Raw genomic sequence first — 12431 nt, forward strand, 5'->3', positions numbered from 1 at the left:
ACCCGTATCTTTGATCTCACTGTTCCTTTGAGCCATTACAATGTTCCTTAGAGCGCAAGGCTTTAATCTTGTGGTCGTGGGATCGAGTCCCACGGTAGGTAATTCATAATTTTGACTGTCAAAGTTCTTCCACGGAAGTTGCTCTCAACCTGGCGGGCAGCCTATTATCCTATCTCCTCCTTATCTCATTACACATGGGTCAGCTAATTTCCTTTCTTTCATTACGTCAACGACTCTGATGTCTAGATTCTTCAATCTTCCAATGGATTGCTTTTCTGTGAATCATATAGAAGAAGTTTCTTGATTTGCAACCAAACTACTAAAGCTTTCAGGAAGATTTAATGTCCTGGTAACTCATGTTATAATTTCCTTTTCAGATTTTGTGATAGTTTAGCTTTTGACCCTCTAAGATCACCTGATTACAAGATCATTTGTATATGGGAAAATTACAGGGAGCCTTGTGAGTTTAATCTGGATTTATATTCATCAAAGATTGGATCTTGGGATTTATCCATAATCACTTTTGAGATAGATGAAGGTGAGCCTATAGAGTTAAACTAAGGGATTTTTTTTTGTAATAGAAGGATTCATTTGTGCGGATATGAAAACGTGTCATTGTATTTCGATGTAGAGAATGAATGTTTAGAAACAATGCTGATGGCGTTACCGATTCAGATCGCTCCCACTGGCCGGCTGATGGAAATATACTTACTACCGGGGATATTCGTGTTACTTCGTCTGCACTGGGTTGTACACGAATGCGTGAGTTATGCCGAGTACTCAGTAAATTATAGACCGGATGCGCCGGAGGAATGTCGATATTTCGGGGAGTCGAGAAGAGTTCTGTATCTCACAGTGACCTATTGTATGTCTATTTGTTTAGAGTTTGATATCTTCAAGATGGCAAGAGATTATTCTCAATGGATTTGGACGAAACGTGTGAATCTGGGCTATTCCCGGAGTCAGAATTAGGTTGTGTGGAGTACGGTCCTGGATTCTCCGGTGTTTGTATCATTGGATCCGACGAAGAAGATGAGCGATGGTTAACAAGCTTTCTGTCGTCCATATTAACAGTGATTAATAACGTGCGGACGATTTATTATAAATCAATAACATTAATAATTAATTTATTATTTTAAAATGAAATTTTAATCAAATATTAGTCAATATTTGTGTAGTTTACTCTTAATTGAAAGAGAGTAAGTTTAGGCTTGTGTAGTTTACTCTTAATTATTTTTGTTGAAAGAGAGTAAGTTTAGGCCGGTAGCCATGTGAGCCTGACAAATGTTAAATAGGGTACTACCGTTTTGGAGAATAGAAAAAACAAACAAAAAAGTCCATATACAACTGTGAAGGCCTTTTTTCCCCTTGGATTTGACTTGTACAATCCAGATTATTCTAAGCAAACGGTATGCTTCTTCTTCTTCTTCTACTTGAACCATCCATTAGTAGTTCACATGTCCCACAGCGTTGAATCCTACGCTAAGCTTTAGTTTCATATTTTCAATCACATCATCAAAACCTTTCTGATTGTCCCAAACAAGACTAAAAATATTTGATAGATGAATGTGTGATTCGACCTGGAATCTGGATTTGGGATTCCATTGAAGAACGAATCAACACAAGATCCCCCCCCCCATTTTTTGTCTTTTCTCTTTCGTTTCATTGATAAAACTGAGCGTGTATTTATTCTGTTGTGGTTTAGTTGACCAATGGATTCTCAGACCAACGCCGGGGACTGCCTTGGGTGGGCTGCCACAGATCCATCTGGAGTTCTATCACCATACAAGTTCAGTCGCAGGTGCGTCGGACTCGTTCTTTCTTTTACCTTTCAATTGACCTATTTTTATGTTATTGCCAATTTCAGAGAACAGAATAATACAAGGAATCTTTCTTGTAGCAGCATTCATTCATTTGACTATTAGAAACAACTAAACTTTATAACTAATTCACGTTCTTCTTGGCCTGACTGATGTATTCAGGCCTCTTGGAAGCGACGATGTTTCCATAAAAATTACCCACTGTGGAGTTTGTTATGCTGATGTTGTTTGGTCGAGGAATATGCATGGAGATTCAAAGTATCCTGTGGTGCCAGGGTATGATTTTTTTTCTTTCTTTTTCAAAATTGTGAATTATCATGCCTTTCTAAATTTGATATTAAGCTGAAATGGGTTTTATAACTGCTTCCAGACATGAGATTGCTGGTATTGTCAAGGAGGTCGGTTCCAATGTTCAACGCTTCAAGGTCGGTGATCCAGTTGGAGTGGGAACTTATGTCAACTCATGCAGAGATTGTGAGTATTGTAATGTCGGCTTTGAAGTTCAGTGTGAAAAACAGAATGTTGCCACGTTTAATGGTATTGATGTGGATGGAACGGTCACAAAAGGTGGATATTCTAGTTTTATTGTTGTCCATGAAAGGTAAGCATCTCATGATTCATAACTATATGTGATAAGATATTTACTAATAAATTCTAAGCTGAATTTGAACTTTATGAGTTTTCATTGCATGAAGCTGTTTCTTACAAGTTATAACTGTGATAAGATATCCTCCCAACGGTTTTATGTGATCTGGCTGCCTAAAACTATGGTTCAAGTGGGGTTTTCTTTCATCTGTTATGCATTGAGCTTATTTTTGTTGCTTTTCTATATAATTTTTCTAGGTGTTATTAGGATAGCTTTCAGGATACTGCTTCCAATATCTGCACTCTAATTCGGAGCTGTTATAGGTATTGATCATCAGGAAGAAAAAAAAAAACTTAATTTACAAGCAACTGTTTGATTAATAGCTTTTGCACCCTTACATGATATAAAGTTGAAACTTGAATTTAATCATCAAATAATTCCCAAATAAAAGAGACTATAACAAAATGATGGATTTAATAGTGTACAACAATTTGATATTTTATTTTTTCTAGAGTTAATTTACTCTTTTTCTGCAATTTTAATGTTCCACAGCCTTGGAAAAAGTCTATGAATGATAAAATTATTAGTTTTTGTTGTTGAATCAACAGGTACTGCTTCAAAATACCACACAACTATCCTTTGGCTTCAGCAGCACCTCTGCTTTGTGCTGGAATCACTGTTTATACACCGATGATGCGCCATAACATGAACCAACCTGGCAAATCTTTAGGAGTGATCGGGCTTGGCGGTCTCGGTCACATGGCTGTGAAGTTTGGTAAGGCGTTTGGGTTGAATGTAACAGTTCTTAGCACAAGCATATCTAAGAAAGAGGAGGCTCTGAAACTGCTTAGTGCGGACAAATTTGTTGTCTCTTCTGAACAAGAGCAAATGAGGGTAATGATTAAGGAGTCTTAGAAGCTAATATTTACAATAACTCATAATCATTGACCTTACTGGAGCTTATGTTTTTGGTGCAGGGCCTATCAAAATCATTGGACTTTATAGTTGACACTGCATCTGGGGATCATCCATTTGACCCCTACCTGTCACTTTTGAAGACTGCTGGTGTTTATGCCCTTGTTGGGTTCCCAAGTGAAGTCAAATTCAGCCCTGCAAGTCTTAATCTGGGTATATAACAGTATTTTTGGTATTTTGTGTTGAATTCCTTGTTTTCACTTGATTAATTGTAAACCTAAGTTGGTTGAATCGACCATTTGGCTGTCAGGTATGAGAACTATCGCAGGAAGCATGACAGGGGGAACAAAAATGATTCAAGAAATGATAGACTTTTGTGCTGCTGAAAAAATTTACCCACAGATAGAGGTAATACCAATCCAATATGTCAATGAAGCTCTTGAAAGGCTGGTAAAGAGGGATGCTAAGTATCGCTTTGTGATCGACATCGAGAACACCTTGAAATGACATTATGGCAATGCCTTCTGTAACAAATGCTTATAAATCCACATATTGAAGTACATAAACTGAACGCACCAGGATCAGCATTGATCTTGGGTGGTGGGCATGAACTTCTACAAATATCTAGTGAATGATGGCATGAATCCTGCCACTGAAGATAAACTGTGTTATTTAGAGTGTTTGATCAAGACGGCAGTTGTTGAATTTTAATAAACTGTGCTGATTTTTAATGGCTGCTGGGCATCTGTTGGTGGAAACCACTAGCCATTTTATTATCGAGATTTACTGCTATTAGAATCATCTTAATAACCATGTTTTTTAGACAAACATTAATCAAATTATCATCATTTTTTTTACAGAAATAAAAGCAATATCCAAAATTACAATTAAGATATTCTTCTATCACCATTAACATAAGAAACTAGTCCTTATATACAAAATATCATTAATATTCATTACAATTTACAAGCAACTTACTAACTATACTTTCAAATTCATAATGTGTATTAGAATATGTTTCCACCATACACATTAGGTCCTAGTAATACTACTTCTAATCTTACCACAACTAAGCATCTAAAATAGCAACCCTATTATCAAATATCCATATTAGCATATTGTGGACACTCATTTTTGTTTGAGTCTTTATTATTATTATTATTATTATTATTATTATTATTATTATTATTATTTTAACAATTACAGTTTTGTAGGCCCAATACTGAAACCCAATTACAGCTCACCCAGAGCCCAACTACAACAACAACCCCAAGCCCAATTCAAGCCCCAAACCCAACACCAGACCCATTTAACCCAAATCCGATCGGATCCGACTCGCCTAAGGCCCAGACAACCCGAACCCGCTAGGGTTTCTTCATTTCTGTCCAGCGTCGCTTGAGATTCCAACCGTTGGATTAGATTTGATCCAACGATCTAAGATGATCCAGATTAGGGTTTTAACCCTAATTATCATCCAGTCGCCGCCGACGAGGGATCTGGACCATTCGATGGCGCGCGTGTGATGTACGCGCCAACCCTTTGACTTCCCAGACGCGTGAACCGTCGCTGAGCACACCCGAGCCGCCGTCGTCTGCAATCTGGCCGAACAGTGACCGATTCTACACCAAATCAATAAAAAATTAAAGCAAATCCAAGGCAAATCTTGATGGGTCAATCAATGGAGATAGGATGATGATATCATATCTTCTCAACAACAGATATCATCAATCACACATGCAAAGGATAAAATCGGAGAGAGAACAAAAGGAGGGGGAGAACCATTCAAAACAAAAAGAAACAATCAGAGAGAGAAATTTAGGAAACCAGAGAGAACAATCGTGAAAAAAAGGAAAAACAAAAGAGAGAGGAAACCAAGTGAAACATAGTCATATTCGAGCAAAAAAAAAAAAAATACCAAAGAGAAGGAGAGCAACGTACCTTGGTTCAAAGGGTTCGATTCCAAAGGTCGCCGGTTTTTAAAGCTTTCGAAAGGTATCAAGCTAGATCTAGGGCTTTAGAGGGTTTTTTTAGGTTGAACGAGGTTGGTTTTCGAGTTAAGGAGGACGAAGAGGGACCTTGTGGGGTCTCTCTCTCCGACCACCGTGGGCTGCCGTGAGCCCGACGGCAGCAGCGACCATTCTCTTATCCGATGAGGGAGTTGAGAGATATGAGATTTCTCTCTCCTCCCTCTACCTCTAAACCGAGCCAAATGAGAGTTTGGCCGAATTTTGGCCTTAAATAATACGCATAGAATGACGTCGTTCTGGAAGGGGGTTCAACGTGTTTTAGATTATGGGTTAATATCAACATTGGTCCTTGCTGCTTTGTAATCTCACCGTTCTTTTAATTTTTTGGGGATATTTACAGTTTAGACCCCCTTATCTTGTAATATCATCCTTTGGACAGTGAATGTAACTTTACATCATTCATATTTTGTACTTTAAATTTTGTTTTGTTTGAATTTTGGTCATTGAATGCTTAATGCTAGCTTTCGATTAAATATCAGTTTTGAATGGTTGATTTATGGATTATTTCATTTTAGTCTATAGTTGTAAATTATTTGTACATGATTATATTTAGACTTTAAGCTCTGATTTTTAGTCTTGTTTCTATTATGGTAACTATTTAAGTTTGTGTTTTTTTTTTTACAAAATTTTATGGAGTAATATCCTATATGCCCCTGTGATTTGCTGTTCGATCTAATGTAATCCTGATTTAATTATTAGGTTATTTGTTATTTGTTATTTGTTGCTTATTTCTCTTTAAGTGTTGCCTTTACGTACGTGTTTTTAATTTACTTGTTTATAGAATAATTCTATTGTTCCATAATTTATAATTAATGTAATCTTTTCAATACTGTTTAATCATATATACTTATATGCTAATTTTCTTGTATCTTATTCTAGCATACTTACTTGGTTTGGATTCATGAAGTTTTTATTAATCTTTTGTGTATCTTATTAGATAGTGAAATTTTTATATGTTATTCGAATATTTTCAAGAATTGCATTTGTAGAACGGGCGTGGAAAGTAACATTTGATTGAAGTGTTGCAAAACGAAATGGGAACTTAAAATAAATCTAGTTTATTTTACAAATTATTTATTTATTTATTTCAAATGATCCAATGCGCTTTTATATATAGTAATTTATTTTATGTAAAGGTCGATAATTAATTTACATTCGATTTGCACTTTTATTGAGGAGGGAATATTCTTTTAAAGGTAAGAAATAGGCGAGATAGCTTTCCCGATGAAGGATTGTTAATCTAGAGATTTCTTTTCAAGGTAAAGAATTTTCCCTAATAATATTAATTCAAAGCAAATCAATTAAACTTTAATAAAGGGGTCATATTTTAACTTTATATTTGATTCAAATTTCCACCACTACGACAACGTGTAAGCGACTAAGTACCAATTTTGGGCGTTGTGGGGGTGATAATCATTCCCCACGCATAACTAACTCCCGGACCCGTAAAATTGAGTTTTTGGTAAACGCATGCCAACTTTTGTCTTAAAAAATGATTTTCCTTAAAATTGTTTTAAAAGATGATTTTAGGTATTCGACTTACCTAACTCAAAGGTCGATGAAGACTCCTACTCAATTTAATTCAAGTTAATTTTCCAAATAAAAGTCATAATTTAAAAAAAAATAATATTAAATTATTTTTCAAAAAAAATGGTTATGACAGTTTGGCGACTCTGATGGGACTTTTTTTAGAGAGTCAGGCTGTAGGTTGCTTACATATTGTCATTCTGGAAGAAATTATTAGTTCGAGTCTATAGTTAGCTTATGATCAATTTATTGAATTGTTTTTCTAATTTATGTGTGTTTATCATACTAACGTTGTAATTGATTTTTTTAAGCTTTTTTAAAGTTTTTATCAAGTTTTTCGTTTCCTTTTGAGTCAAAGGTTTGTACGGTCCTCCTCACACACATCACGTTCATTTGCATGATATAAGCTCTAGACTTGAGCTTCGATCAAATAAATCGGAGTGAATGCTTTACTCTCGTAAGAATTTATTCTTCGTATGAGTTTTAGCAAATAACCCATGGGATACATACCTCATACCTTCGTAGAGATTTATTCCTCGTATGGGTATAAGGAAGTGAATCTCCTCGAATTGAACTCAATTCATTTACGTCTATAATGGGAGATGATTGAGGGTTTGGTAACCCAAGGGGGCACCGATATCACGGACAATTCGAGTACATTTTCCTCATAGAGCCGAAACCATGCATATAGTGAATCGTAGAGCGGTCACCCTAGATATAGTCATACCAAACCTCTGTCCGTCATTAGGTACCCAAAATAAGTGTACACAAAGGACGAGCGTTATTGAACCTTTCATTTTTTCTTTAAAGTATGTTGAATAACAACATGCAAACTAGATACCATGTAGTTAAGATTATTTTCTTGAAAATAAATCATTTCGGGTAGATATCATGATTGGGTAGGTTTTATATTTATCTTGAAATAACATCTTTTAATTTTATTGATTTGCTCATACTAACTTGTTTTTTTTCTTTTGTTTGAGTCATTTTTCGTCATTTTTTGCATTGTATTTCATAAACATGACATAATGAGAAAGTGTTGATCCGCAAGGGGATATTCAAGTGAAAATTTTCACAGGGAGAGATAAAAGTTTTCAATCAAACAACGCGTACACAAACATGCACCAAGGGCTAAAAAAGTTCAAAGTTCAAGAATGAAACCTACTTGCAAATCATGCAATATTCGAGACTGGAAAGATGATCTATTGATCCGAGAAGTAATCCAACAATATATTCTTATCTACGATCATTTCAATTCTAGTCATCAAGGAGCGATGTACTGACTTCAGCACTATAGAGGCATTAACCGAGTTAGGTTATAGAATACTGGAGGGGAATCATTTTCAAGGATGAAGATCCTAGACAAAGCACTGACCTATTTCAGACTCAACATCTAAGTAAAAGCATGTCTGTAAAATAGACTACCTTGTAATGTGAAGGCTTTTATCTCTGGTGAAAATTGTTCTATGATATTCATCGTTGGGATCAACATTTTTTGCATCTGCATCTTTTCATTATGCATGGCATTCCTTTAGGCATTTTTACATGCATTAATCATGAAATCTTGGGTTTATCTCGTGGAGTAATTTGAGTAGGTGTTTCTAACTGTACAACTTCATTCACTCAGTATTGAGAATGGAAGCAAAATTTGAGAAACTAAAGAAATAACTGGAAGAGAATTTGTAAAGAATGTAAACAGAGTGGAAGCTAAAATAGAGCAAGAGAAAAAGGCAATTGTGGATCGTATCTTGCAAAACCAAGACCACCTAGTAGACCAAATTATAGCAAAACTAAATAGGCTCAACCAGAAAGAGGGAAAGAGAAGTTTTCCTCGACCCGTGAAACCTCTAAATGTGTGAATGCACATGCAAACCCATTGATATTCCTTTCGTTCGATAAGCTTCCAAGCCACCAAGTAGGCTTCTCCACCACTAAAACTCAAGCAACCGTGTTAAAACCTCGGGGTATCCCTACTGATCACAACATGTTAGATCATGGTGAGAAGAAATGAGCCAAGAATGAGATTTCGGAGAACTTGAAAAAGTGGTGTAGAGAAACATTCAAGGGAATGAGGGGACAAAACTCTCACAATGAAATGGATGCAACAGAAATAATCTTAGTTCCTGACCTGGTGCTCCCGCCCAAATTCAAGATGTCTGACTTTGAAAAGTACAATGAAACCAATTATCCTAATGTCCATCTCACGATGTTTATTCGAAGGAAGACTGGACACACTAACAATGATCAAATGTTGATCCACTGCTTCCAAGATAGTTTGACTGGACCCGTTTTTAAGTGGTATAATTAACTGATTTGTACTCAAATACGTTCTTGGAAGAATTTGGCTCGTACCTTTCTGGGCTAATACAAGCACAGGACTGATATGGCCCCTGATCGAACAACACTGTAAAATATGCAGATGAAGAGTGATGAGAGCTTCCGGCAATATGCTCAACGATGGAGGGATGTTGAATCTCAAGTGCATCGACCAATGATTGAAAGAGAGTTCATCACTCTATTCATCAACACATTAAAATCTCCATATATCAACCACATGATAGGAGCTGCTAACTAAGAGTTTCTATGACATCATCATGTGTGGAGAAATGATCGAAAGAGCTGTTAAGAAAGTCAGGATAAGAGGCACTAGCCATATTGACATCGAGGAAAGAGCTGATATTAACATAGTGGGATCTTATCTAACTAATAAGGGGACCAAACCTCATAAGGTGTTCCGTGAAAAGACTCACATCAATCCAATTACAATGAAGTATGATGTAACACCCCCAACCCGTACCCGACTTGGATACGAGTCTGAGATGTCACATTGATTTTTTAAAACAATATTATTACAAAATATCAAAATGTTTGGACTTATATTAAGAAAATATGATAATATACTATTGAATTATGTTTGATATAACAAATTTAAGGAAAGAAACGCTTTTATGAACAGTACTATATGGTATGAAGAGTACCATGAACAGTAATGAACAGTACCGTGAACAATACTGATTGGTAAAATTTTCCAGAATGCTGCAGGGGTATCAATACCCTGCTGCAGTGTAGTGATACCCTTGCTACAGTAATTTTGGTTCACTTATATAATACTCATAAAATACTTAAACTTTTATCACTATAAATTTATCATTTACATATATATACGTTTAAAACGTTACCAAACTCGATCAGAGCATACATACTTAATTTAACGACTTTATTTACATGCCAACCTATATATATTACATAACAATACATACAATATAATTTACTTCTGATTTGATCTTCAAGTGGAGATATGCTATTCTGTTGCTTAGCTTTGATCCTCATGCTTTTCAGTACCTACGTGTAAATCACTTACACGCTAAGTCATAGACTTAGTGAGGCACAACATATAATAATAATAATGCATTTCATATACATATGAACATATCATCTACTTATTCAATCTTGTCATATATGGTTCCATGTAAATAATAATAACATGCTAACATATAATAATGCAAACACTTTTTATACCTTTTGTAAGCCCATGTACATCACTGAGAACTTAAGGTATTCGAGTACTTGAGGTTGTGCACTATTTCTGTCACTACAACTCATATGGGGTCCCACTAGGGGCATATGAAATTTATCCCGAAGGACCTCTGTGTATGTCCCGAAAGACTGCGTAGGCCCTCAACTCTTGGCATGCCAACTATACTTATAGCTCTTGTATTATATAACATGGGCATTATTCTTGTGCTTCATATGTTCATGTACTCATGTCGTTTCTTTTGTAATCACATATACCTTTTCTTCTGTCACATACCACATGTATGTGTAAACATTCATGTCATTTCATATAACATGTAATACATATTGCATATTCATGTAAGCATGTAGATCATGTCACATATAATATCCTATAACTATTTTCATGTATTCATGCACATATAAGAATCACAAATCAAATAACATTTTAGGAGTCACTTCTTACCATAGTAACTTCATCACTGGCTCATCGCAAGCCAATGTTTATTCAATAACATAAGTACAACTTAAATTGCACTCACCTTAGCCTTGCTTGCTTTGAATCAATCCTAATCCTTCGATTCCGGAACAAGCTTACGTTCTATATTTATAGAAAATACATTGGTACATATCAGTACTCTAACTGCTATATTCTAATCTTCCATTTCTTAAACTAAAAGAAAGGCTAATTTCATTTCCTGTTTAAAGTAGGCATCGATACCCTTTATAGGGTATCGGTATACCCCTAACTGAGGTATCGGTACCCTGCCTAGGGTATCGATACCCCTTTTACAATCTGTTATTTTCGTTTAAGAGTGTATCAGTACCCTGCCTAGGGTATCGATACCGTTGAGTTAATCAATCGATGGAATCAACCAAGAGGGGGTGAATTGGCAATTAAAATTTTGGTGGAAGCTTTTACAGAAAATTGAAAGTAATTGCACAGCGATTTAGAGTGGTTTTACTTTCTCAACCAAAGTCTACGTCCACTACCTTAGCTATCTACACTAAGGATTTTCCAACAAATTCACTAATTTATTCTTTCTTTTGAGGCCAAAGAGATAACCTTACAACTCCCTCAAGAATATACCCCAATTCTTGAGAACACTCTTTCTCAAAGAGAATATTACAAATTTGCAAACTTAATGAAAAACCTCACAAGGTAGATTGTTTGCACAATTCTAGAACAAAGAAAGAACACTCAAGAATAATACAATTGAGCACAATAAGTGTTCTTGAAAGACAAAATGAATATTGAATGAAATAGGCTTGAAATGCTCAATCTTGAGATTTGATGCTTTCTCTTTGATTATCTCTTGATTCTTGATTCTTGTTGTTTCTTGTTATTATTAATGGCTTCTAAGCTTGTTTAAAAACTCCTTCAATTGATTCTAAACGTTGGAGATGATTAGTGGAGTTAATAGAGCAGTTTAAGTGTGAAAACAATTAATAAAACAGTTGGGAGCGTCTGGTGCATCGATGCATAAGGCTAGTGCATCGGTACACTATGTGTAAAATTCAAATATTTCGACCGTTGGACCCTTAGTGCATCGGTGCACTAAGAGTGTATCGATGCATGAAGTGCATTCGATGTTTCAAACAAGCCCGAGTGCATCGATGCATGGTCTGTGCATCGATGCATAAAATGCATTCGATGTTTTCATAAAACATGAGTGCATCGATGCATGGTATGTGCATCGATGCATAAAATGCATTCGATGTTCAATTTATTCAATGGTGCATCGATGCATGGATTGGTGCATTGGTACACTCTTTTGAAAAATTGATTTTAGGCTCGTTTTTGGTTCGAAATACTTTGTGAAAATTGTTTCAAAAATATTTTAATATTAAAACACATTTTACACTTTAGTAAGGATTGAAATTGATCTTTGAAAGACTTGGAGTAATATTTTGATATTCGAGTAATTAAATCAAATATACTAAGAAAATCATTTGTAAAATCTTAAAATTCATTTATACTTAATTTGTTATATCGAAACATCAAAATGTTTTCAATAATCTCCCCCTTTTTGATATAACAAA

The 12431-nt window shown here is 35.4% G+C and overlaps 1 protein-coding gene and 1 pseudogene across 1 annotated transcript; both read left to right on the plus strand.

The window, feature by feature from the left end:
* Positions 1 to 216: 216 nt before the first annotated feature.
* LOC120120439 lies at positions 217 to 1437 on the plus strand (annotated as a pseudogene).
* Positions 1328 to 4030, plus strand: LOC120120378 (probable cinnamyl alcohol dehydrogenase 1). Its single transcript, XM_039140043.1, has 7 exons — positions 1328 to 1409; positions 1706 to 1801; positions 1983 to 2096; positions 2191 to 2421; positions 3015 to 3300; positions 3384 to 3534; positions 3632 to 4030. Exons 2-7 carry the CDS (start codon positions 1713 to 1715, stop codon positions 3826 to 3828), a joined length of 1068 nt encoding a protein of 355 aa, XP_038995974.1. The 5' UTR covers positions 1328 to 1409; positions 1706 to 1712; the 3' UTR covers positions 3829 to 4030.
* Positions 4031 to 12431: the final 8401 nt, after the last annotated feature.

Source organism: Hibiscus syriacus, unplaced genomic scaffold (genome assembly GCF_006381635.1).
Source record: "Hibiscus syriacus cultivar Baekdansim isolate YM2019G1 unplaced genomic scaffold, ASM638163v2 tig00110338_pilon, whole genome shotgun sequence".
Lineage (NCBI taxonomy): Eukaryota > Viridiplantae > Streptophyta > Magnoliopsida > Malvales > Malvaceae > Hibiscus > Hibiscus syriacus.